At 44.6% G+C, this 24,813-nt stretch overlaps 1 protein-coding gene across 1 annotated transcript in view; it reads left to right on the top strand.

The window, feature by feature from the left end:
* LOC143818152 (acidic mammalian chitinase-like) overlaps window positions 1-21,887 on the top strand; it is a 28,758-nt gene extending 6,871 nt beyond the window's left edge. Inside the window, exons 4-11 of the mRNA XM_077299557.1 lie at window positions 11,588-11,644; window positions 14,398-14,569; window positions 14,703-14,827; window positions 16,341-16,464; window positions 18,046-18,231; window positions 20,825-20,941; window positions 21,037-21,178; window positions 21,398-21,887. Of these exons, the coding sequence (XP_077155672.1) occupies window positions 11,588-11,644; window positions 14,398-14,569; window positions 14,703-14,827; window positions 16,341-16,464; window positions 18,046-18,231; window positions 20,825-20,941; window positions 21,037-21,178; window positions 21,398-21,660 (1,186 nt within the window). The 3' untranslated portion in view covers window positions 21,661-21,887. The remainder of the gene's footprint in view (window positions 1-11,587; window positions 11,645-14,397; window positions 14,570-14,702; window positions 14,828-16,340; window positions 16,465-18,045; window positions 18,232-20,824; window positions 20,942-21,036; window positions 21,179-21,397) is intronic.
* Window positions 21,888-24,813: the final 2,926 nt, after the last annotated feature.

The raw sequence follows: 24,813 nt of genomic DNA, 5'->3' as shown, positions 1-24,813 counted from the left end.
CAAGGCTTAGCCCGAGCACAAATCCCACAGGACTGCACAAATGAACGCACATCCCGTGACAAGGAAGGCCACCAGAAGGACCTAGCCACCAAATCTCTGGTACCAAAAATCCCAGGATGTCCTGCCAACACCGAAGAATGAACCTCGGAAATAACTCTGCTGGTCCATCTATCTGGGACAAACAGTCTCTCTGGTGGGCAACGGTCAGGTCTATCCGCCTGAAATTTCTGCAGCACTTTTTGCAAATCTGGGGAAATGGCAGACAAAATCACTCCCTCTCTGAGGATACCAGCCGGCTCTGAAACTCCCGGAGAGTCAGGCATAAAACTCCTAGAAAGAGCATCAGCCTTCACTGTTGTGAACTGTGTTTCTGGGCTCCCTCTGGTGGTCACTAACGGTATTGTGTTAGGTATGTCTTGTTGCAGGCCTGAGCTCCAGCTGTGTCGTTAAGCAGCCGGTGTTTCCTATTTGAGTCTCCTCTGGACTCAATCTCTTGCCTGGCATCGTTGTATCCAGACCTATTTGGTCTCCTCCGGATTCCTTTCAGTCTGCCTCATGCAAGAAAAGCTAAGTCTGTTTTGTACAATTTGGATCGTTTGCATTATTCAGTGTTTTTGTCCAGCTTGCTTTACATTTGATTTTTGACTCGCTGGAAGCTCTAGGGGGATGATATTCTCCCTCCACACCGTCAGTCGGTGTGGGGGTTCTTGAATGTTCAGCATGGATGTTTTGTAGGGTTTTCTGCTAACCGCATAGTCCACTATCTATTTTCTGTTATCTAGACTATTGGGCCTCACTTTGCTGAATCTAGTTCATCTCTACGTTTGTGTTTTCCTCTTGCCTCACCATTATTATTTGTTGGGGGCTTTCTATATCTTTGGGGTTCAATTTCTCTGGAGGCAAGCGAGGTCTTATTTTTTCCCTCTAGGGGTAGTCAGTTCTCCGTCTGGCTCGAGACGTCTAGAACCAACGTAGGCACGTTCACCGGCTACTTTTAGTTGTTTGTGTCAGGATCAGGTATGCGGTTAGCCCAGTTTCCACCTCCCTAGAGCAGTATTTATATTTTTGCTATCTTGCCGGAATATCAGAGATCCTCTGCCATTGGGATCATAACAGAATGCCAGACCAAAAGAAAATGTTTAATGCATCGCAGAAGCGGGATTAAAAAGAAGTTCTGAGGTTTTTTTTTTGTTTTTTTTTTGCTGCAGCTTGCCTAGCTTCTTCCATCCCCTTTTTCTCTGAGTGGCTGAAACTCTGCTGCAGATATGAATGTCCAGACTTTGACTTCTAGTGTGGATCAGCTTGCTGCTAGGGTGCAAAGCATTCAGGATTTTGTTATCCATAGCCCTATGTCTGAACCAAAAATACCTATTCCTGAGCCATTTTTTGGAGATAGATCTAAATTCCTGAATTTTAGGAATAATTGTAAATTGTTTCTGTCTCTGAAACCTCGTTCCTCTGGTGATTCCGCTCAGCAAGCTAAGATTGTTATTTCCTTCTTGCGCGGCGACCCTCAGGATTGGGTCTTCTCTCTGGCGCCAGGAGATCCTGCATTGGTGAATGTTGATGCGTTTTTTCTGGCACTTGGTTTGCTTTATGAGGAGCCTAATCTTGAAAATCAGGCTGAAAAAATGTTGCTGGTTATCTCTCAGGGTCAGGACGAAGCTGAGGTATATTGCCAAAAATTTCGGAAATGGTCCGTGCTTACTCAATGGAAATGGTCTTTCTGAAGCCATTAAAGATGTGATGGTGGGGTTTCCTATCCCTACAGGTCTAAATGATTCAATGGCTCTAGCCATTCAAATTGATCGATGTTTGCGGGAGCGCAAATCTGATAATCCTTTGGCGGTGCTGTCTGAACGGTCACCTGATTCTATGCAATGTGACAGAATTCTGACCAGAGCCGAGCGACAAAATCATAGATGTCAAAATGGGTTGTGTTTCTACTGTGGTGATTCAACACATGTTATCTCAGCATGCTCTAAACGTTTAAAGAAAAAAGTTAATCCTGTCGCCATTGGTACTTTTCAGCCTAAGTTTATTTTGTCTGTGACTTTAATTTGTTCATTATCTTCTTACTCAGTTATGGCTTTTGTGGATTCTGGTGCTGCTTTAAGTCTGATGGATTTGTCGATTGCCAAGCGCTGCGGTTTTGTCCTGGAGCCTTTGGAAAATCCTATTCCTCTTAGAGGAATTGATTCTACGCCATTGGCAGAGAATAAACCTCAGTATTGGACGCAGGTGACCATGTGCATGACTCCTGTACATCAGGAGGTGATTCGTTTTTTGGTACTGCATAAAATGCATGATGTTGTCGTTTTGGGTCTGCCATGGTTACAGGCCCATAATCCAGTTTTAGATTGGAAAGCTATGACTGTGTCTAGTTGGGGGTGTCAGGGGATTCATGGCGATTCTCCATTGGTGTCTATTGCTTCTTCTACTCCTTCTGAGATCCCTGAGTTTTTGTCAGACTTTCAGGATGTATTTAATGAGGCCAGGTCCAGTGCCCTTCCTCCTCATAGGGACTGTGATTGTGCTATAGATTTGATTCCTGGTAGTAAGTTTCCTAAGGGACGACTCTTTAATTTATCTGTGCCAGAGCATGCCGCGATGCGGAGTTATATAAAAGGAGTCTTTGGAGAAGGGACATATTCGCCCATCCTCGTCCCCTCTTGGTGCAGGATTCTTTTTTGTGGGCAAGAAAGACGGGTCTCTGAGACCTTGTATTGATTATCATCCTCTGAATAAGATCACTGTTAAATTTCAGTATCCTTTGCCATTGTTGTCTGATTTGTTTGCTCGGATTAAGGGATCCAGTTGGTTCACCAAGATAGATCTTCGTGGTGCGTATAACCTTGTGCGCATAAAGCAGGGAGATGAATGGAAAACGGCATTTAATACGCCTGAGGGTCATTTTGAGTACCTGGTGATGCCTTTCGGATTATCTAATGCTCCTTCTGTGTTTCAGTCCTTCATGCATGACATCTTCCGGAAATATCTGGATAAATTTATGATTATTTATCTGGACGATATTTTGTTTTTTTCTGATGATTGGGAGTCCCATGTGAACCAGGTCAGGATGGTGTTTCAGGTTTTGCGGGAGAATGCTCTATTTGTGAAGGGCTCAAAATGTATCTTTGGGGTACAGAAGGTTTCTTTTTTGGGTTTTATTTTTTCCCCTTCTACTGTGGAGATGGACCCAGTTAAGGTCCGTGCCATTCATGACTGGACTCAGCCCACGTCTGTTAAGAGCCTGCAGAAGTTCTTGGGCTTTGCTAATTTTTACTGTAGTTTTATCGCTAATTTCTCCAGCGTGGTTAAACCTTTGACGGATATGACCAAGAAGGGTTCTGATGTTGCGAATTGGTCTCCTGCGGCCGTGGAGGCCTTTCGGGAGCTGAAGCGTCGGTTTACTTCAGCGCCAGTCTTGTGCCAGCCGGATGTCTCTCTTCCCTTCCAGGTTGAAGTTGATGCTTCTGAAATTGGTGCAGGGGCTGTTTTGTCGCAAAAAAGTTCTGATGGCTCTGTGATGAAGCCATGCGCCTTCTTTTCAAGGAAATTTTCGCCTGCTGAGCGGAACTACGATGTTGGTAATCGGGAGTTGTTGGCCATGAAGTGGGCATTTGAGGAGTGGCGACATTGGCTCGAGGGAGCTAGACATCGTGTGGTGGTCTTGACTGATCATAAAAATCTGATTTACCTCGAGTCTGCCAAGCGCCTGAATCCTAGACAGGCCCGTTGGTCGTTGTTTTTCTCCCGTTTTGACTTTGTGGTCTCGTACCTGCCTGGTTCGAAGAACGTGAAGGCTGATGCACTTTCTAGGAGTTTTGTGCCTGATTCTCCGGGAGTCTCTGAGCCGGCTGGTATTCTCAAAGAGGGAGTAATTTTGTCTGCCATTTCCCCAGATTTGCGACGAGGGCTGCAAAAATTTCAGGCAGATAGGCCTGATCATTGTCCACCAGAGAGATTGTTTGTCCCTGATGGATGGACCAACAGAGTTATTTCTGAGGTTCATTCTTCGGTGTTGGCGGGACATCCTGGGATTTTCGGTACCAGAGATTTGGTGGCCAGGTCCTTTTGGTGGCCTTCCTTGTCGCGGGATGTGCATTCTTTTGTGCAGTCCTGTGGGATTTGTGCTCGGGCTAAGCCTTGCTGTTCTCGTGCCAGCGGGTTGCTTTTGCCCTTGCCTATCCCAAGGAGGCCTTGGACGCACATTTCCATGGATTTCATTTCGGATCTTCCGGTGTCTCGGAAAATGTCTGTCATCTGGGTGGTGTGCGATCGTTTTTCTAAAATGGTCCATTTGGTGCCCTTGCCTAAGTTGCCTTCCTCCTCTGATTTGGTTCCTTTGTTCTTTCAGAATGTGGTTCGTTTGCATGGCATCCCTGAGAATATTGTATCTGACAGAGGATCCCAGTTTGTGTCCAGATTCTGGCGATCCTTTTGTGCTAAGATGGGTATTGATTTGTCTTTTTCGTCGGCTTTTCATCCTCAGACTAATGGCCAGACCGAGCGAACTAATCATACGTTAGAGACTTATTTGAGATGTTTTGTTTCTGCTGATCAGGATGACTGGGTTACCTTTTTGCCACTGGCCGAGTTTGCCCTTAATAATCGGGCTAGTTCTGCCACCTTGGTTTCACCCTTTTTCTGCAACTCTGGTTTTCATCCTCGTTTCTCCTCGGGTCAGGTTGAACCTTCTGACTGTCCTGGGGTTGATTCTGTGGTGGATAGGTTGCAGCGGATTTGGAACCATGTGGTGGACAATTTGAAATTGTCACAAGACAAGGCCCAGCGGTTTGCCAACCGCCGCCGCGGTGTGGGTCCCCGACTTCGTGTTGGGGATTTGGTTTGGTTGTCTTCTCGGCATGTTCCTTTGAAAGTCTCCTCTCCTAAGTTCAAGCCTCGCTTTATCGGTCCTTATAAGATTTTGGAAATCCTTAACCCGGTGTCTTTTTGCTTGGACCTTCCAGCGTCTTTTGCTATTCATAATGTGTTCCATAGGTCCTTGTTGCGGCGGTACGTGGTGCCTATGGTTCCTGCTGTTGAGCCTCCTGCCCCGGTTTTGGTTGAGGGCGAGTTGGAGTACGTGGTGGAGAAGATTCTGGATTCTCGTATCTCTAGACAGAAACTCCAGTATTTAGTTAAGTGGAAAGGCTATGGTCAGGAGGATAATACCTGGGTTGTCGCCTCTGATGTTCATGCGGCTGATTTGGTTCATGCCTTTCACGCTGCTCATCCTGATCGCCCTGGGGGTCTTGGTGAGGGTTCGGTGACCCCTCCTCAAGGGGGGGGTACTGTTGTGAACTGTGTTTCTGGGCTCCCTCTTGTGGTCACTAACGGTATTGTGTTAGGTATGTCTTGTTGCAGGCCTGAGCTCCAGCTGTGTCGATAAGCAGCGGGTGTTTCCTATTTGAGTCTCCTCTGGACTCAGTCTCTTGCCTGGCATCGTTGTATCCAGACCTATTTGGTCTCCTCCGGATTCCTTTCAGTCTGCCTCATGCAAGAAAAGCTAAGTCTGTTTTGTACAATTTGGATCGTTTGCATTATTCAGTGTTTTTGTCCAGCTTGCTTTACATTTGATTTTTGACTCGCTGGAAGCTCTAGGGGGCTGATATTCTCCCTCCACACCGTCAGTCGGTGTGGGGGTTCTTGAATGTTCAGCGTGGATGTTTTGTAGGGTTTTCTGCTAACCGCATAGTCCACTATCTATTTTCTGTTATCTAGACTATTGGGCCTCACTTTGCTGAATCTAGTTCATCTCTACGTTTGTGTTTTCCTCTTGCCTCACCGTTATTATTTGTTGGGGGCTTTCTATATCTTTGGGGTTCAATTTCTCTGGAGGCAAGCGAGGTCTTATTTTTTCCCTCTAGGGGTAGTCAGTTCTCCGGCTGGCTCGAGACGTCTAGAACCAACGTAGGCACGTTCACCGGCTACTTTTAGTTGTTTGTGTCAGGATCAGGTATGCGGTTAGCCCAGTTTCCACCTCTCTAGAGCAGTATTTATATTTTTGCTATCTTGCCGGAATATCAGAGATCCTCTGCCATTGGGATCATAACACTTCACGTTCTTCGAACCAGGCAGGTACGAGACCACGAAATCGAAACGGGAGAAAAACAACGACCAACGAGCCTGTCTAGGATTCAGCCACTTGGCAGACTCGAGATAAATCAGATTTTTGTGATCAGTTAAGACCACTACACGATGCTTAGCTCCCTCGAGCCAATGTCGCCACTCCTCAAATGCCCACTTCATAGCCAACAACTCCCGATTACCAACATCATAATTCCGCTCGGCAGGTGAAAACTTTCTTGAAAAGAAAGCACAAGGCTTTATCACAGAGCAATCAGAGCTTCTCTGCGACAAAACAGCCCCTGCTCCAATCTCAGAAGCATCAACCTCGACCTGAAAAGGAAGAGAGACATCAGGCTGACACAAAACTGGAGCCGAAGAAAACCGGCGCTTCAGCTCCCGAAAGGCTTCCACGGCCGCAGGAGACCAATTAGTCACATCAGAACCCTTCTTGGTCAAATCCGTCAAGGGTTTAACCACGCCAAAAAAATTAGCAATGAAGCGACGGTAAAAATTAGCAAAACCCAAGAACTTCTGAAGACTCTTAACAGATGTAGGCTGAGTCCAGTCATGAATAGCCTGGACCTTGACTGGGTCCATCTCAATAGTAGAAGGAGAAAAAATAAAACCCAAAAAGGAAACCTTCTGTACTCCGAAGAGACATTTTGAGCCCTTCACAAATAAGGCATTAGCACGCAGGACTAGTGTTGAGCGATACCGTCCGATACTTGAAAGTATCGGTATCGGAAAGTATCGGCCGATACCGGCAAAGTATCGGATCTAATCTGATACCGATACCCGATACCAATACAAGTCAATGGGACTCAAGTATCGGACGGTATCCCTGATGGTTCCCAGGGTCTGAAGGAGAGGAAACTCTCCTTCAGGCCCTGGGAACCATATTAATGTGTAAAAGAAAGAATTAAAATAAAAAATATTGCTATACTCACCTCTCCGACGCAGCCTGGACCTTACCGCGGGAACCGGCAGCGTTCTTTGCTTAAAATGCGCGCTTTTCCTTCCTTCCGTGACATCACGGCTTGTGATTGGTCGCGTGCCGCCCATGTGGCCGCGACGCGACCAATCACAGCAAGCCGTGACGTAATTTTCAGGTCCTTCTAGGCATTCAGTATTTTAAAATTACGTTCCGGCTTTGTGATTGGTCGCGTCGCGGTCACATGGGCGACGCGACCAATCACAAGCCGTGACGTCACGGGAGGCAGGAAACGCGCGCATTTTTAAAATTATGTCACGGCTTGTGATTGGTTGCGTGCCGCCCATGTGACCGCGACGCGACCAATCACAGCAAGCCGTGACGTAATTTCAGGTCCTGATGCCTATTTCTGCATTCAGGACCTGAAATTACATCACGGCTTGCTGTGATTGGTCGCGTCGCGGTCACATGGGCGGCACGCAACCAATCACAAGCCGCGACGTAATTTTAAAAATGCGCGCGTTTCCTGCCTCCCGTGACGTCACGGCTTGTGATTGGTCGCGTCGCCCATGTGACCGCGACGTGACCAATCACAAAGCCGGAACGTAATTTTAAAATACTGAATGCCTAGAAGGACCTGAAAATTACATAACGGCTTGCTGTGATTGGTCGCGTCGCGGCCACATGGGCGGCACGTGACCAATCAGAAGCCGTGACGTCACGGAAGGAAGGAAAAGCGCGCATTTTAAGCAAAGAACGCTGCAGGTTCCCTCGGTAAGGTCCAGGCTGCGTCGGAGATGTGAGTATAGCAATATTTTTTATTTTAATTCTTTATTTTACACATTAATGTTGTTTTGATACCGATACCACAAAAGTATCGGATCTCGGTATCGGAATTCCGATACCCGCAAGTATCGGCCGATACCCGATACTTGCGGTATCGGAATGCTCAACACTACGCAGGACCTGAAATACCATCCTGACCTGCTTCACATGGGACTCCCAGTCCTCAGAAAAGACCAAAATGTCATCCAGATACACAATCATAAATTTATCCAGATATTCTCGGAAGATGTCATGCATGAAGGACTGAAACACAGAAGGAGCATTAGAGAGTCCAAAAGGCATCACCAAGTACTCAAAATGGCCTTCGGGCGTATTAAATGCTGTTTTCCATACATCCCCCTGCTTAATGCGCACAAGGTTATACGCACCACGAAGATCTATCTTGGTGAACCAACTGGACCCCTTAATCCGAGCAAACAGATCAGACAACAATGGCAAAGGATACTGAAATTTGACCGTGATTTTATTTAGAAGACGATAATCTATACAAGGTCTCAGAGAACCATCCTTCTTGGCCACAAAAAAGAATCCTGCACCAAGAGGGGAGGAGGACGGGCGAATATGTCCCTTCTCTAAAGACTCCTTTATATAGCTCCGCATTGCGGCATGTTCTGGTACAGACAAATTAAAAAGTCGTTCCTTAGGGAACTTACTACCAGGAATCAAATTTATAGCACAATCACAATCCCTGTGAGGAGGCAGGGCACCGGATCTGGGCTCATCAAATACATCCTGGTAGTCCGACAAAAACTCAGGGACCTCAGAAGGAGTGGAAGAAGCAATTGATACCAAAGGAGCATCGCCATGAATCCCCTGGCAACCCCAACTTGACACAGACATAGCTTTCCAATCCAGAACTGGATTATGGGCCTGCAGCCATGGCAGACCCAACACGACAACATCATGCAAATTATGCAGCACAAGAAAGCGAATCACCTCCTGATGCACAGGAGTCATGCACATGGTCACTTGAGTCCAATATTGAGGCTTATTCTCAGCCAATGGTGTAGCATCAATTCCCCTCAGTGGAATAGGGAATTCCAAAGGCTCCAGGACAAAACCACAGCGCCTGGCAAACGACAAATCCATCAGATTCAGGGCAGCACCTGAATCCACAAAAGCCATAACCGAGTAGGATGACAAAGAACAAACTAAAGTAACAGACAAAATGAATTTAGGCTGTATAGTACCAATGGTGACAGGTTTAGCGATTTTTTTAACGCGCTTAGAGCATGCTGAGATAACATGAGTTGAATCACCACAGTAAAAGCACAACCCATTTTGACGTCTATGATTTTGCCGCTCAATTCTGGTCAGAACTCGGTCACATTGCATAGACTCAGGTCTCTGTTCAGAAAACACCGCCAGATGGTGCGCAGATTTGCGCTCCCGCAAACGCCGATCAATCTGAATGGCCAAAGCCATTGAGTCATTCAGACTTGCAGGCGTGGGGAACCCCACCATAACATTCTTAATGGCTTCAGAAAGACCTTCTCTGAAATTTGCAGCCAGGGCACACTCATTCCATTGAGTAAGCACCGACCATTTCCGAAATTTTTGACAATACACCTCAGCTTCATCCTGGCCCTGAGAAAGAGCCAGCAAGGCCTTTTCTGCCTGGTTCTCAAGATTAGGTTCCTCATAAAGCAGTCCAAGCGCCAGAAAAAACGCATCCACATTCAGCAATGCAGGATCTCCTGGCACCAGAGAGAAAGCCCAATCTTGAGGGTCGCCACGTAACAAGGAGATAACAATCTTAACTTGCTGAGCGGAATCACCAGAGGAACGAGGTCTCAAATATAGAAATAATTTACAATTATTCTTAAAATTCAGAAACCTAGATCTATCTCCAGAAAACAACTCAGGAATAGGTATTTTAGGCTCTGACATAGGGCTATGAACAACAAAATCCTGAATGCTTTGCACCCTTGCAGCAAGATGATCCACACTAGAAGTCAGACTCTGAAGATCCATGTCTGCAGCTGAACACAAAACCACCCAGAGATTAAGGTGATGAGAGAAGCTGGACAGACTGCAGCAAAGATAGAGAGGAAAGAAAAAAAATTGTACTCAGGGCTTCTCTTATCCCACTTCTGCGATGCATTAAACACTTTTAGGCCTGCTGTACTGTTATGATCCTAGTGGCTGAGGATCACAAAACGGACTAGCTAAGTTTATGAACATAGACACGAGCTCTAGGGAGGTGGTAACTGGACTGACCGCAAACCTGATCCTAACCAACACACTAAAGGTAGCCGGTGAACGTGCCTAAAATCCTGGACGTCCCGACGCAGCCTGAGAAACTATCTACTCCTGGAGGGAAAGTAAGACCTCACTTGCCTCAAGAGAAATCACCCCAAAGATATAGGAAGCCCCCAACAAATAATAACGGTGAGGTAAGGGGAAAACACAAACGTAGAAATGAAAACAGATACAGCAAATGAGGCCCGCTAATACTAGATAGCAGAAGACAGATAGGGAACTGTGCGGTCAGTAAAAAACCCTATGCAAAATATCCACGCTGAGAATACAAGAACCACCACACCAACTAACGGTGTGAGGGGAGAAACTCAGCCCCCTAGAGCTACCAGCAAGCAAGGAAATCACATATTAGCAAGCTGGACAAGAAACAAAAATAAACCAAGAAACATATGACCACTGATGGTCAAAAAATGAACCAAGCAAAACTTAGCTTCTCTTGAAGAGACTGATAACGAAGGACTGCAGGAGAGCTCCAAAATAGCACTGAAGACATTGACAGCAGGCAACAACTGAGAGTCCAGGTGAACTAAATAGGAAACCAGCTAACAGATAACGAGACAGCTGATCAAGCCTCAGACCTGCAGAATGACACAAAGAGCCACCAGAGGGAGCCCAAAGACAGCACTCACACAGTACCAGTTGTGACCACAAGAGGGAGCCCAAAAACAGAGTTCACAACAGAGCATGGAGGCGCCTACCACAAAGAAGATGTGCTAAATTCATTAAGTGGCTTGGGTCTCTTAATGAATTCAGCACATCATTCACCAGCGAGACCTATTTTAAGACGGGCATGGGCAATGCCAGTCTTAATAAATCTGCCCCAAAGATTTTATTATAGAGTTTAACTTGTGCAGAAACCTCATAATCTCTTCCATGTGCTGGCAGCACTATTTGGAGCTTTTTATCAGAAAAATTCAGCTCCAATACTTTTTTTAAGTAAAAGAGAATTGTTCTAAAAAAAGATCTTTTTATATTAGAAAAACAAAATTGTGTTTAAATGGGTTTTCCAAACCTTTGATATTAATGACCTATCTCTAGGATAAGTTATCAATAAGCGATTATTGGGTGTTCAAGACTTGGCATACCCACCGATCGTTGTTACTGGAGACACCACGGTTTACCATATGCTTCTGGGTACCGCAGATCAGCTGTTACTCAAATACATTTAGACACATTTGGTGTCATGTACTATTGCAATTTAAATATTGCCAGATATCATATATATTAAGTTCCAACACTTTTGGACAAAATGAGCATGATCTTCCAAAACTTCTCTACATTGAGCAAACAGTGGGGTACAACTATGTAGTCATCTGGGTTACAGCCAGCACTTAGGCTCTGCTGATATAACTATAGCATTTAGTACAAACAATACATTTAGTGTAGCAGGCTAGCAGCCTTTTGTTCACAGACTTGTATAGTCCTATATTATTATTAACTTTATGTAACTTGCATTATTTTTCTTGTTTGTAGCAACAGTGAACTGAAAACTCTTCTCTCTGTTGGTGGCTGGAACTATGGAACTTCTGGGTAATAGTAAAACACAATTATTTTCTCAATGTCTATTCTATTGTATATTCAGTCCTTCCCCAAAGGTGCATCATAGGTGCCTTATTCAGGCAGTCAGACCCTGCTTTACATTGATGAGGGGCAAGCATCCCAAAATGTCTGTTTATGAGTTTCATGGCTTGGGATTCATCCCTGGCCATGATTACATCTTGTTATAAAGGTTCTTACATTGACTTATAGATAGCTAGTTCCAATAAGGCTACGTTCACATTAGCGTTAAGCTAATGTGCGTCGGGTTTGCGTCGGCGACGCAGCGGCGACGCATGCGTCATGCGTCCCTATACTTAACATGGGGGACGCATGCATTTTTTTTTGTTGCGTTGTGCAACACATGCGTCTTTTTTGCCGCAAGCGTCGGACCAAGAAAACGCAACAAGTTGCATTTTTCTTGCGTCCGATTTTCGGCAAAAACCGACGCATGCGTCGCAAAATGCAGCGTTTTTGCGTGCGTTTTGACGCGTTTTTGCGTGCGTTGTGCGTTGCGTCGCCGACGCAACGGCGCACAACGCTAGTGTGAACGTAGCCTAAGTGGTAGTTTTCTTTCATTCTCTGAGAGACATAGTTTGCATTGCTTTTCCAGTGGAGCAAGACTCAATACAACTGAGATAAATAAGGAGAGCCAATGCCTCCCCAAAGCTGTATATTCAGCCAAAGCAATCATACCTCATTATGCCCTTCAGTGATGGGCACATGGCATCTTTTAGATGCTTCTGTTCCACCATTGTTTTTGAAGCAAATAACACTTCAAGAAAATGTCTTTTCCCTCAAGATTGTCTTTTCTGATGTCTTTTGCTCCTGTTGTGTTTTTTCAATTATATTTATCATAGTAATAGCTTCCAAGCAAAAAGGAGCCTGAACAATGGACCGGTCACTTCCTTTATCCGCTTCACATCTTCTGAAGCCTGAAGTGGTTAAAACAACTAGAGTTGAGCGAATTTGTTCAGGTTCCCTTTTATTCGGCAAGCTATAGCGCTTACTGAATAAGCTGCAGAGGGAACCCGGCTTCCTGGATGGCACCAGCTGATCGGCACTGCAGCTGCATGTGTCACGGCTGTGTGACAGTCACAACACATGCATGGAAAGCCCAACGCACAGGCCCTCCAAGCATGTGCAGTGACCATCAGACAGTTGTGACACATGCAGCTGCAGCGCCGGACTGCTGATCGGCTGCCACGCTCCAGGTATCCGGGTTCCCTCTGCAGCTTACTCAGTAAGCACTACAGCTTGCAGAAGAAGCAGGGACACAAGCAAATTTGCTAAACTCTAAAAACAAGTTACAAAAGATGTAGCTTACACACATTAAGCCTTTTTGACATTGCTGTACATTATGTTCATTCTTTTTTACATTTTTAGTGCGTTATAGGCCGGTTCCTGGCTGATTTAGCTGGAAAAAGACTTTGTGCACACATACCCTTAATTATGTGTACTAGTCTTTACAACCAATGTGATACATGGATATGTTATTTATTATTATTTTTACAGCATTGATATACCAAATTAAATGTACTGAAACCAATATAATATACTAATAATTTTAATACATATAACACTTCAATATCGCAGCTCACAGTGCTGTCAGCTCTCACCATTCCCCCACACTGCGGAGAGATGAGATCTGGAAGAGTATGGATCCAGTTGCATGAACATGTAGGTGGGTAGTGCTGCTGGAGTAAATCAATTCTCAGAGATGATAATAAAAAAAAGGCTTCACAACACGTCTCAATGCAATCTTTTTCAAGTGAAAAAAACAAATGACATTGGTTTTTATCACTTGAAAAAGCAGTGCAGCCCACCTATGTGTTCATCTAAATGGATCCAATATCTCCAGGAGGATTTATCCCCCGCCACGGGATAGCAGCAGCTGTTTTTCTTCATGCCTACATAGGAATTGTGCCTGTCACAACTCCATCAGGTGAGCGTAACCAGTACTTTCCTGCTTCTAGATTTACACATCTAGAAGGTTTTGTAATGATACATAACTTAGCTCTGCTGTGCCTCTATACAATAGCTGCAGAGATTAATGAGGCAGACAAACATGTTCTTTTTTTCCTCTGTGTGTTTCTACCTGCTTATGATTGGTCAACGTCATGCAGGGGTAGAAGTAAACGTCCTCTGAGACAAATCTCTGGTAATACCCAGTTGGGCTTTTCATAAATTATAACCTAAATTTTGCAAGCTAATATATCCTCATAGGAGAGGAGAAATTGTAAAATAAAAACTTTACTTAGCTCTCCAGCAATTACTCCATCAATGTGGCTAGTTTAACATGCTCAAAGTGGTGAAAGGTTATCTTTTTATTTTTTAAATGAAATAGAAAAATATCTCACTTTTGTGTTCTAATATGTGTGCTATGTTCTGAATAAAATATGACATTAAGAGATTTTGAAATTGTTTATTTTAATTATTACATTTTTCAAATTGTCCCAACTATTTTGGAATTGTTATGGTAGATATACAGACCTAAATTTGAAAACTCCAAAGACGTGTAGTAACACACACTGGCCTTTGTAGATTGACGTATTGGTTGTAGATCTCTGCTCTGACTGATAGGTGGGACACCCTGCTTGGAAATATGATGACATTACCAAAATAATCACTTTAAACAATGTTGTGTGTATGTCGTGCTTTATCGTTACACGTAGAAATAAGCAAATGTTTTTTAAATATAATCGTTTCACTCATCTCTAATTTTAAGGATTTCTTTCTTCCTACAGGTTTAATGCCATGGTATCCAGTTCAGCGAACCGTCAGACATTCATCACCTCTGTCATTAAATTTCTAAGACAGTATGGGTTTGATGGATTGGACATTGACTGGGAGTATCCTGGTGACTCAGACAGAGGCAGCCCACCACAAACTCAGCAACAGTTTTCTGTTTTGCTACAGGTAAAATTATTTGTTGTCTACACCTATGGGATTCGCACTTGTGTTCCACTTACATTAAGTATTTTGACACAAAATGTATTGTAATGGAAAAGTAAACAATAGGAGTATTGTTCCTTATATTTCTGCATTTTAGGAAATGAATGCGGCATTTGTGCAGGAAGGTAGTCAAACCAATAGACCTCGTCTGCTCATGTCTGCTGCTGTGTCTGCTGGCAAGTCCACCATTGCAAATGGATATCAAATTCCACAACTATCTCAGTATGTTTTTTTCCCCCAAAATAAGTCACTAATCAGGTTCTGTGCAAATGTGGTCAATGTATATTCATACAAAAACGGCACCATACTTGTTTATTGTCTGTGTTATTCCACCTCAGCCCTATTCTTGAGAATCAGCCAATACTTAGCACAATCATCTATTTTGCTGAATGCATGCAAATTCCGTAGTCTGAGAATGAATTCAATGTTATAGAATATCTGCTGTTAATGTGGCCAGTTTTTGTCCTTATTCCCCGCTGCTCCCCTGAATATTTAATTGTTTCTTTATCTGCCATATGGTCCTAGTTATATGGTCCCTTTTATTTAGGACTAATGTTTATGGTCTTTACCAGAGGGGTTTTGTTCACAGTGTAAAAATTAGCCTAAAGACACCCCCAGAAAATCTTGTGAGCCACTCCCCCCCCTCGCAGGATTCTCTGGGGGGCATGTCTTTTGTAGAGATGAGCAACACATGCATGGAGAACCCAATAAACAGGCGCTCCATGCATGTGTTGTGACTGTCACACAGCCGTGACACATGCAGCTGCGGACACCTGATTATCGGAGCACTCCAGTTAGCCGGGTTCCCGATGCAGCTTATTTGGTAAGGCTACATTCACACTAGCATCGGTACGGGGCTGTCGCGCTGCGTCGGCCCGACGTACCGACGCACACTGTGCAAGCGCCGCACAACGGGGGCAGCGGATGCTGTTTTTCCACGCATCCGCTGCCCGATTGGGAGGTGCGGGGAGGTGGGGGCGGACCGTCGGCACAAAAAACGTTACATGTAACGTTTTTTGCTGCTGGCGGTCCGCCACAACACGATGCAACCGTCGCACGACGGTTGCGACGTGTGTCAATACGTCGCAATGCGTCACTAATGTTAGTCTATGGGGAAAAAAACGCATCCTGCAGACGACTTTGCAGGATGCGTTTTTTCGCCAAAACGACGCATTGCGACTTATGCAAAAAAACGCTAGTGTGAAAGTAGCCTAAGCCGAAGATCTTCACTCGTCTCTAGTCTTTTGGCTACTCTGTTATTATGCTTTATTACCCTGCGAGCAATGCCCCTTTGGTAAAGACCATATCTATGAATACTACATAGAAATGCTGTATCTGTGAAGCTGTATGGGTGGATTTAAAAAAAAAAAAAAAGAAAAAAAAAGGAAAACAGCATATTCAGGGGAGCAGCGAAGATAAAATAATAGCAAAAACCAGCCAAAATAAAAACTAGTGAAAGGTCCTCTTTAAATTAACAATAACACATGCTATAATGTTAGCATAATGCACATCATAAAACAACAACTCAGAAACAGGCATTAGGATGTGTCTTTTCATTCCTTTCTTTCTATTTAATCCTACATTTTTAGTAGCCCAATAGTTGCACTATTCTGAATAACAAAACATACAGCAGTGTATTACGGCTGAATCACAATGTATTTAATCAGAAAACCTTAATTACTTTTGGGGTAGGTAATTGTGTGCAATTGTGTTCATTGTTCCATTTTATCTCCAGGTACTTGGATCTTATTAATGTAATGACATATGATTTGCGAGGATCATGGGAAGGATTTACAGGAGAGAATAGCCCGCTTTACCAGGGCCCAGCTGATCAGGGTGGTTATATCTATTTCAATGTGGTATGTTATTTTTATGTATCTCTTTATCTTTTAAGTATAATAATAATATTTTTTTATTTATATAGTGCCAAAATATTCCGCAGCACTTTACATTATAGAGGAGATTTGTACGGACAATAGACATTACAGCATAACAATAAACACAGATTAAACCAGATACCAAGAGGAATGAGGGCCCTGCTCGCAAGCTTACAATCTATAAGGAAAAGGGAGACACGAGAGGTGGATGGTAACAATTGCTTTAGTTGTTTGGACCAACCATAATGTAAGAATCGGGTGTTCATGTAAAGCTGCATGAACCAGTTAACAGCCTAAGTATGTAACAGTACAGACACAGAGGGCTATTAAATAAATAAAGTGTATGGGAACATGATGCGAGGAACATGATTATGGTTTAAGTTTTTTGAATGGGCCACACAGGGATAGTTAGGTTAATGAATTGAGGCGGTAGGCCAGTCTGAACGAATGCGTTTTTTGGGGCACGCTTAAAACTGTGGGGATTGGGTATTAATCGTATTAACCTGGGTAGTGCATTCCAAAGAATTGGCGCAGCAGGTGAAAAGTCTTGGAGACGGGAGTGGAAGGTTCTGATTATTGAGGATGTTAACCTCAGGTCATTAGCAGAACAGAGAGCACAGGTAGGGTGGTAGGCTGAGACCAGGGAGGAGATGTAGGGTGGTGCTGAGCCATGGAGCGCTTTGTGGATAAGGGTAATAAGTTTGTACTGGATTCTGGAGTGGATGGGTAACCAGTGTATTGACTGGCACAAGGTAGATGTATCGGAATAACGGTTGGTGAGAAATATGATCCTGGCAGCAGCATTCAGGACAAATTGGAATGGGGAGAGTTTGGTAAGAGGGAGGCCGATTAGTAGAGAGTTACAATAGTCCAGACGAGAATGAATAAGAAAAACAGTAAGAGTTTTTGCAGAGTCGAAAGTAAGAAATGGTCAAATTCTACAAATGTTTTTGAGGTGCAGATAACAAGAGCGAGCCAGTGATCGGATGTGGGGGGTGAATGAAAGCTCAGAATCAAGTATGACCCCAAGGCAGCGGGCATGTTGCTTGGGGGTAATGGTGGAACCACACACGGAGATGGCAATGTCAGGCAAAGGTAGGTTAGTAGAGGGAGAAAACACGAGTTCAGTTTTTGACAGGATCAGTTTCAGCTAAAGGGAGGACATGATGTTGAAGACAGAGGTAAGACAATCTCTGGTGTTTTCTAAAAAGGCAGGTGAGATATCTGGAGCAGAAGTATATAATTGGGTGTCATCAGCATAGAGATGGTACTGGAACCCAAATCTACTGATTGTTTGTCCAATAGGGGTGGTATACAAAGAGAAAAAGAGGGGGCCTAGGACTGATCCTTGAGGAACCCCAAGAGTAAGGGGAAGGTGAGAGGAGGAGGAACCAGCAAAAGATTCAGTGAAAGAGCGGTCAGAGAGATAGGAGGAGAACCAGAAGAGAACGGTGTCCTTAAGGCATAGGGAGGAGGAGCTGATGATCCACAGTGTCGTATGTGCTCATTCATTAAGAATCTATAAACTGAATTGTCACATTTTCATCTGTTCTGATATGTTAGGATTATGCCCTAAATTATTGGAAAAATAATGGCGCTGCACCTGAAAAGCTCATGGTCGGATTTCCAGCCTATGGACGAACTTTTACACTCTCTAACCCCTCTAACAATGGATTGGGTGCTCCAACATCCGGTGGCGCTCCCGCTGCACCATATACACAGCAGGCTGGATTTATGGCATATTTTGAGGTAACCCCTTTTATCACTATTTTTGGGATACTGATTTTCCTTTTAGGTTAAGTTTAATTAGAAGTATAAATGGAGGCGTCTAATTTCACAGAATTTTTTGATCTGCATAATCTTCCTTTAGAAACACTAATATGTCTGAATAAACTATGAATGACACTTCATCTTGAATTTGAAGTGTTTCATATACCAGTTCAAGTGATGAAAAATAAAACAAGAATGTTTTTTCTACACCAATAAAACCACTAATAGGTGAAGTTAAGAACAATAAAGGGGTTGTTCAATAAAAGAAAGTCGGCCATAGGTAGCTAATGCATGACAATGTATTACGTATTACTTACCCATTAAAGCCCCTGCCACTTTAAAAGGTAAGTTCTTTGACTGTGCTGCAGTGGTGATGCCCTGCCTACAACACATGATTGCTTCTGCCACTCATTGGCCTTTGTGGTCATGTGAGCAGGGAACACTGAAGAGCTACAGTGAAGCACCACTAAAGCGGCAGGGGCTTCTTTGGGTAAGTAATAGTTTATCACTTATTATTTTCAAGCATGAATTTGTTGGATGGACAGCCCCTTTATTTATTTTGTGGTGCTGGCACATGTCAACAAGTAGGTTATGTTAGAAAGTAATCATCCCCTTACATATTAGACTAAAGTTGTCTTAACCAGCTGATATCAATGGGTAATGGTCTAATGTTTCTAGGGGCGCTGGCCAACTGGTAGTCAGGAGAAATATGAATTGCTCATGTCTGATTTTGGACTGTCAATAGCATAGTTCTCCCTGAGATGTGCCGCCAGCCAACGTGTCAGTTTGTGGCTTTCTCATTGATAACACAGGAGTGGTCAGCCAAACTATTGCCCCTGTGTATGGGAGGGACGGCTGACCACCACTGGCCAAAACATTGTTTGGCTGACAGCTATCTAATGTATATGGCCAACTTTAAAGATGATGTATTGGATATAGACAAGCATAAATATCTGAGAGCTGTTATGATAACTAATTATGATTGTTAGACCACTGCATTAGGGCATCTCCCAAACAGCAGGTCTTGTATGGTGTTCCCAGTATGCTGTGGTAAGTAGCTACCAAATGTGATCCAAGGAATGATGATAAGCTATCAGCATATTGAATTGAGGCACTGGAGAACTGAAGGATAAATTGTCTGGTCCAATCCCACTGAACTTAACTGTTGAAGCATAAATTGGTAAAAAATGTCATGCTCGCTATGATAAATCAGCATATAATCATTAGAATGTACCATAAAATAACAGGTGGAGGCAGTCTGCTGTGATGAAACACTATCTTTTGTATCATGTAAACAGTCAGGTTCTTGTGCATCACTTACCTGGAGAAGAGATGGTACCAGGATGCTCTATGGAAAGAAGTCTAGCTGGCAGAGGCAGTGTGATGCTCTGGACAATTCTTAGCTAAGGAACATTGGGTCCTAAAATTCATGCAGATGTTAATTTGAAATGCACCACCTTCCAAAATATTGTTACAGACCCACTGCATCTCATCAGTGATTGGCCCTTTTTAGCTGGGTAGGTTGCACTGCAACAATGCAAAACTGGTTTTCAGTAGTTTGAGAAATGAGACAAATAGTTTAATGTGTTGACTTGGGCATCTTTTGGGATGAGCTGGAAAACAGGTTCAATCTGTTGAGATCTCAGATGGCAAATTACAGGATTTGAAAGATCTCCTGCTAACATGTTGGTACCAGATACCACAGAACACCTGGGTTTCAGGCTTCCGCTTTGCTAGAAAATTAGGACACAGGGAATTCTACTGCACTCCTGCTTTGCAGTTGCAGTGTGTGAAGATTTAAAGAAATGCTGTTATTATGGTGCTGTGCTGTTACTGCAGATCAACGTATTCACAGACACATAACTATGCAGGTGCACCAGCTTCCTATATCACTTGAATCTTTGGTTTAGTATTACAGACTACCACTTTGATTTTCAATGTGCTACAATCCAATCCAATTTTGATTATGCCTTGATGTGGAGTGAGCGCTCTGACCTCCATTCCCTACACTATAAAAGCATAACATGGTGCTAGTTGGCTGGCCCTCCTCTTTTATCCAGGCTGTGGTAGTTTCCCCTGATTAGCTGCTCTAGACTATGTGATGTGAAAGCGGCAGGACATTACGAGGAAGCCCACCTGACAATGGGAATGTGCCAATTTCATGAACTTTGACTGAAAATCGATTCTCTGCTGGTCGCTTCTATCATCTCTATTTGCCTGTCATATACTAATGCATGAGCTGGTCATGTATCCTAGCATAGATAAGAAGATTCAAGAACATGGACAATTTATATGGCAACCTCTGCTGAAACAGAAATGGTGGCTATTTGCTGTTACACAAACAGGGATAAAACTAATATTACTAAGAAATGGTTAGTACAGTAGATTTGCATTAATTTGTTAGGTTGATTATTCAGTTTTAAATGTTTATTTTTAGTTTGAAATTCTCTGGGTTTTTTTCATTATTTTTGCTCATGTAGAATGTTAGCATCTTCATACACAATACATTTACAAGCTAAAATGAGCCAAGTTAATAAAAGGTGATCTTATTTTCCTTTCCATTCATTTTCAGATCTGTAGTTTTCTGGAAGGTGCCACAGAGGTTTGGAATAGTCCACAAGCCGTCCCCTATGCCTACAAAGGAAGTGAATGGATTGGGTATGACAACCAAAAGAGTTTCCAGATCAAGGTATGAAAACAAACTGCAAGAGAACAAAGGTGATGTCTTAAACTCACATAAAAAGGGCAGAAATCATGATTTGTGTGGTTCCTTTTTGTTCATAGGCCGAGTGGCTTCTGCAGAATAACTTTGGAGGCGCTATGGTGTGGGCCCTTCCTTTGGATGACTTTAGCGGACATTTCTGTGGTCAAGGCAGATATCCCCTAATGAATGCACTGAAATCTGCTCTGGGAATCTCTTTTCCAAGTAAGTGCTTAAGCCTACCCTGATTGCAGACTTACCAAGACTATAGAAACTATAGAAAAAACTGGCTCATTTGGTCTAGGACATTTTATACAAGTCCTGGAAAATCTAGTAAGGTTGTTTTCATATGGACCACATTACATGTAATCCATGAAGAGCAAGTCTCACTAGTAAACGTCATAGTATATCTTAGTAATATTGTTACATTTATTTATTATGCAGATTGTAAAACTTCAATAGTACCAGAAGCACCGAACACCGCAGCACCAAACACCGCAGCACCAAGCACGCCAGCCGCGCCAGCCACAGCTGCAAAAGCTCAACAAGGTAGCAGCAGTTTCTGTGTTGGAAAATCAAATGGTCTGTATCCCAGCCCAACAAGTAAAAGTCAGTTCTATAATTGCCTAAATGGAAACACCTACCAGCAAGCCTGCCAATCCAGCTTAGTGTTTGACACCAGCTGCTCTTGCTGTAACTGGCCATAAAGTAATGTGTGCAAACTGTAAAGCGCTGCGGAATATGTTAGCGCTATATGAAATAAAAAGATTATTATTATAAAGCAAAAAATGGGTTTGTCAATAAGAAAATTACTAATTAAGGGCAAATAAACATATTGTACATGTCAAACATATTGTGTCCTTTCTGTTCGTTTTTGTATTTGGGATAATACAGTATGTGATTTGTTTGATTAAAGTATCATTAGCTTCTTTATAAAAAGATCCTGTAAGCTGCTTTACTTGGTACTAGTAATTTGTCCAGAGCGAATTGCAGAATTTATACTAAAAAAAAAACACAATACAAGCAAAGTGATCATAGTATCCTGGTAAACAATTAGAAGGAATATCATAGTTTAATTGTACAGTAAGAAGAAAAAATATTATTTGTGCCATGTTCCATGAGATGCTGTATATTAGAGATACAAACAAGACCTTTATCACATGGCATGATGCAGTGCCACCATACAGGTATATGGTGTACCTACAGGGTCGGACTGGCCTGGTGGGGAATTGGGGAAATCCCCGGTGGGCCCTTGCAGTGATGGCAGTGGGAAGAAGGTGAAGAGAGAAGAAGAATACGAAAAAAAAAGTCTGTGGTTTTTAAGGGTATAGACCCTTTAAAAGCGCAGGCAGAGCATGTGCAGGGCCGCACACATGCAGCATTCATTACCCAAACCGCTACGGCGCAAGTCCCGATGAGCACTGATTAGTGTGCGCCTGATGTCAGTGTCATGCGCTGCATGCGACAGGTGCACACAAGTTAGCTGTCGGCCTCTACTAGGTCATCTGACATCTTAATATGAGTGCGCCAGACCTGCAGAGGATGAGGACGCCACCCGGTGCTGGGAGCGCAGGCAGGTATGATGAATCATTTTTTTATCTGTCCATGCATCCAGGACAAGGGAGCAGCACATGGGCCCATGATTGATATATATGGGAGCAGCACAAGGACCAGGATGGATATATGGGAGGGGAGTAGCACAAGGGACCAGGATAGATATATAGGGGGAGCAGAACAAGGGACCAGGATGGATATATGGGGGGGAGTAGTGTAGGGGACGGGGACCTGGTAAGCCATACAGATGGGCGGAACCCTTGTTGCCGGGAGTCGGGGTTCCGGGGGACGGATTTGAAGGGTGTACGGGAAGCCAGGCGAATGTGACAGGAGACGGAGTGACGCAGAAAAAGGGGAGGATAAAAAGAAAAGCGCGCGAGAGCAGGGGCAGAGAAGCGCGGGAGAACTCTGAGGAGAGGGAACTGCAGCGCCGTTGTTGTGTATGTGCAGGCCGCAGTGAGACTTGCTGGAAGCAGGGGGAGAACGTGCAGCAGACGCTGCGGGCAATTACCAGAGCCCCCAGAAAGCGGCGCATCCGTCGTCAGCGACCCCCAAAGCAGAGGGGTAGCGCTGATCGTCTCAGGGACAGTATTACCGCGCTCCCCGGGAGTATCTTGCCAGAGAGTGCTCCGGTCCCTCCTGGGTTTGTCTCAGCGGTCACTGATACGGATTACTCCGCTAATTCTCCCCGTAAAGACTCCTCTGTGGACTTGGAAACTGTTATCCCGGATCAACGTCCGCCTGCAGGAGGTGACGCAGCACCGCAACAGACATTCTGGTCTCGAATTTACACCTGGGCCCGTCGACGGAGGACACCTCCTTCCCCCGCCATCAGGACTACGTTGCTGACGGAGCCTCACCATCAGGACTGCATCGCTGAAACAGCGCTGATAAGTGAACTTTGTTGACTTTTTCTTGTTAGGGGGTCACTAGTGAGGCGCTGTCGTGTTCCGCGGGTATAAGTCAGGGCGCCTATATAATAGATAGGATTTACTGTGAAATTGTGATCTTGTACTTAAGTTCCCTGCGTGGAAAACTGTTGTTATCTTTGTTGGGTTGGAAGTTAAAAGGAAAGTTAAAAACGTTATTTGCTTTCTGGCTCCTTTTTGTCCATGCATCCTTCTTTACCTGCGGCCTCTTCATTTGGCGTAGTCGGCAGGATGCAGGATCCAAAGAGGGAGCCAGAAGATACGGAGGATGGGGCTGGGCCGAGAGCGTCTCTCTCATTGGGGGCCATGTTAAATAATCTGCCCAAGTTTAATGGGAGCAACATGTTGTTGTGGAGCTGGACTGAAAAGATGCGGGGGCTGCTGAGAATGCATCCTATGACCCCGGCCCTGGAAACAGAGGTGGCCATTATGGCCTTAGACGGAGAGGCCCGGGATTCAGTGATGTTGAGACCCCCCACAGAGCGGAATACTTTTACCCGGGTGTTAAATGTGTTAGAGGGGACGCACGGGGATCCCACCGACGTGGGAGAGCTGAGGGCCCGGTTGTTTAGACGGCGACAAAAAGAGGGCGAGACTGTCACTCAGTACATGAATGCTCTGCAAGAGCTACACATTGCAATCGTGCGGAAAGATGGTATGGGGATGGGACATGTTGACGTGACCCTGCGCGACCAGCTGGTGACGGGACTGCGAGATGAGTTGACCAAACAGGCTCTACGTGAACGAGTGCGGGTCGACCCGCGCCTGACTTTCTCCGACATAGGCAATGAGGCCCGCACCCAGGAACAAGAGAGGGGGGTGACGGTCCCGACAGGAGAGATTCGGGTTATCCAGACCGCTGCCGCAGAAGGGGGTGAGCCGTCGTGGGTTCAGGAGGTGCGGCAGGAGCTCAAACAAATCAGAGACGAACTGGCTGAAGTTAAAAAGAATGCGCGGAGCCCAAGGGAGTTACCCCGGGGTCAAGGGTCTGGGAGTCCAGCTCGTGGCGCTCGTCCAGGATATTATCCGGTCCCCGGTGTTTGCTATGGTTGCGGGGAGGCCGGACATTTCGCACGGGAGTGCCCCCGGAGAGGGAGGGCCTCGTCTCGTCGGGCGTTAAACTAGAGGGCTCCGAGCTAAGGGGACGACGCTCGGAGTCAGAGTCCCCGCGGATGGGTGGTGAAAGTCCCGGAAATTTGGTTGCCAGCTGCCCCCTGGTTTGGGCAGAGTTTGAAGGGCGGGCTGTACGTTGTCTGGTGGACACCGGGTCCCAGGTCACGACTATGCCCGAGGCTTATTTTAGAAAACACTTCCCTTTGTCAGTCAGACCCCAATGGGGCCCCGTAATTCGGTTACAGGCCGCCAATCAGCTGCCCA

Source organism: Ranitomeya variabilis, chromosome 3 (assembly GCF_051348905.1).
Source record: "Ranitomeya variabilis isolate aRanVar5 chromosome 3, aRanVar5.hap1, whole genome shotgun sequence".
Classification (NCBI taxonomy): domain Eukaryota; kingdom Metazoa; phylum Chordata; class Amphibia; order Anura; family Dendrobatidae; genus Ranitomeya; species Ranitomeya variabilis.
The sequence above is the reverse complement of the archived record's forward strand: the minus strand, read 5'-3'. Positions and strand labels throughout refer to the sequence as shown.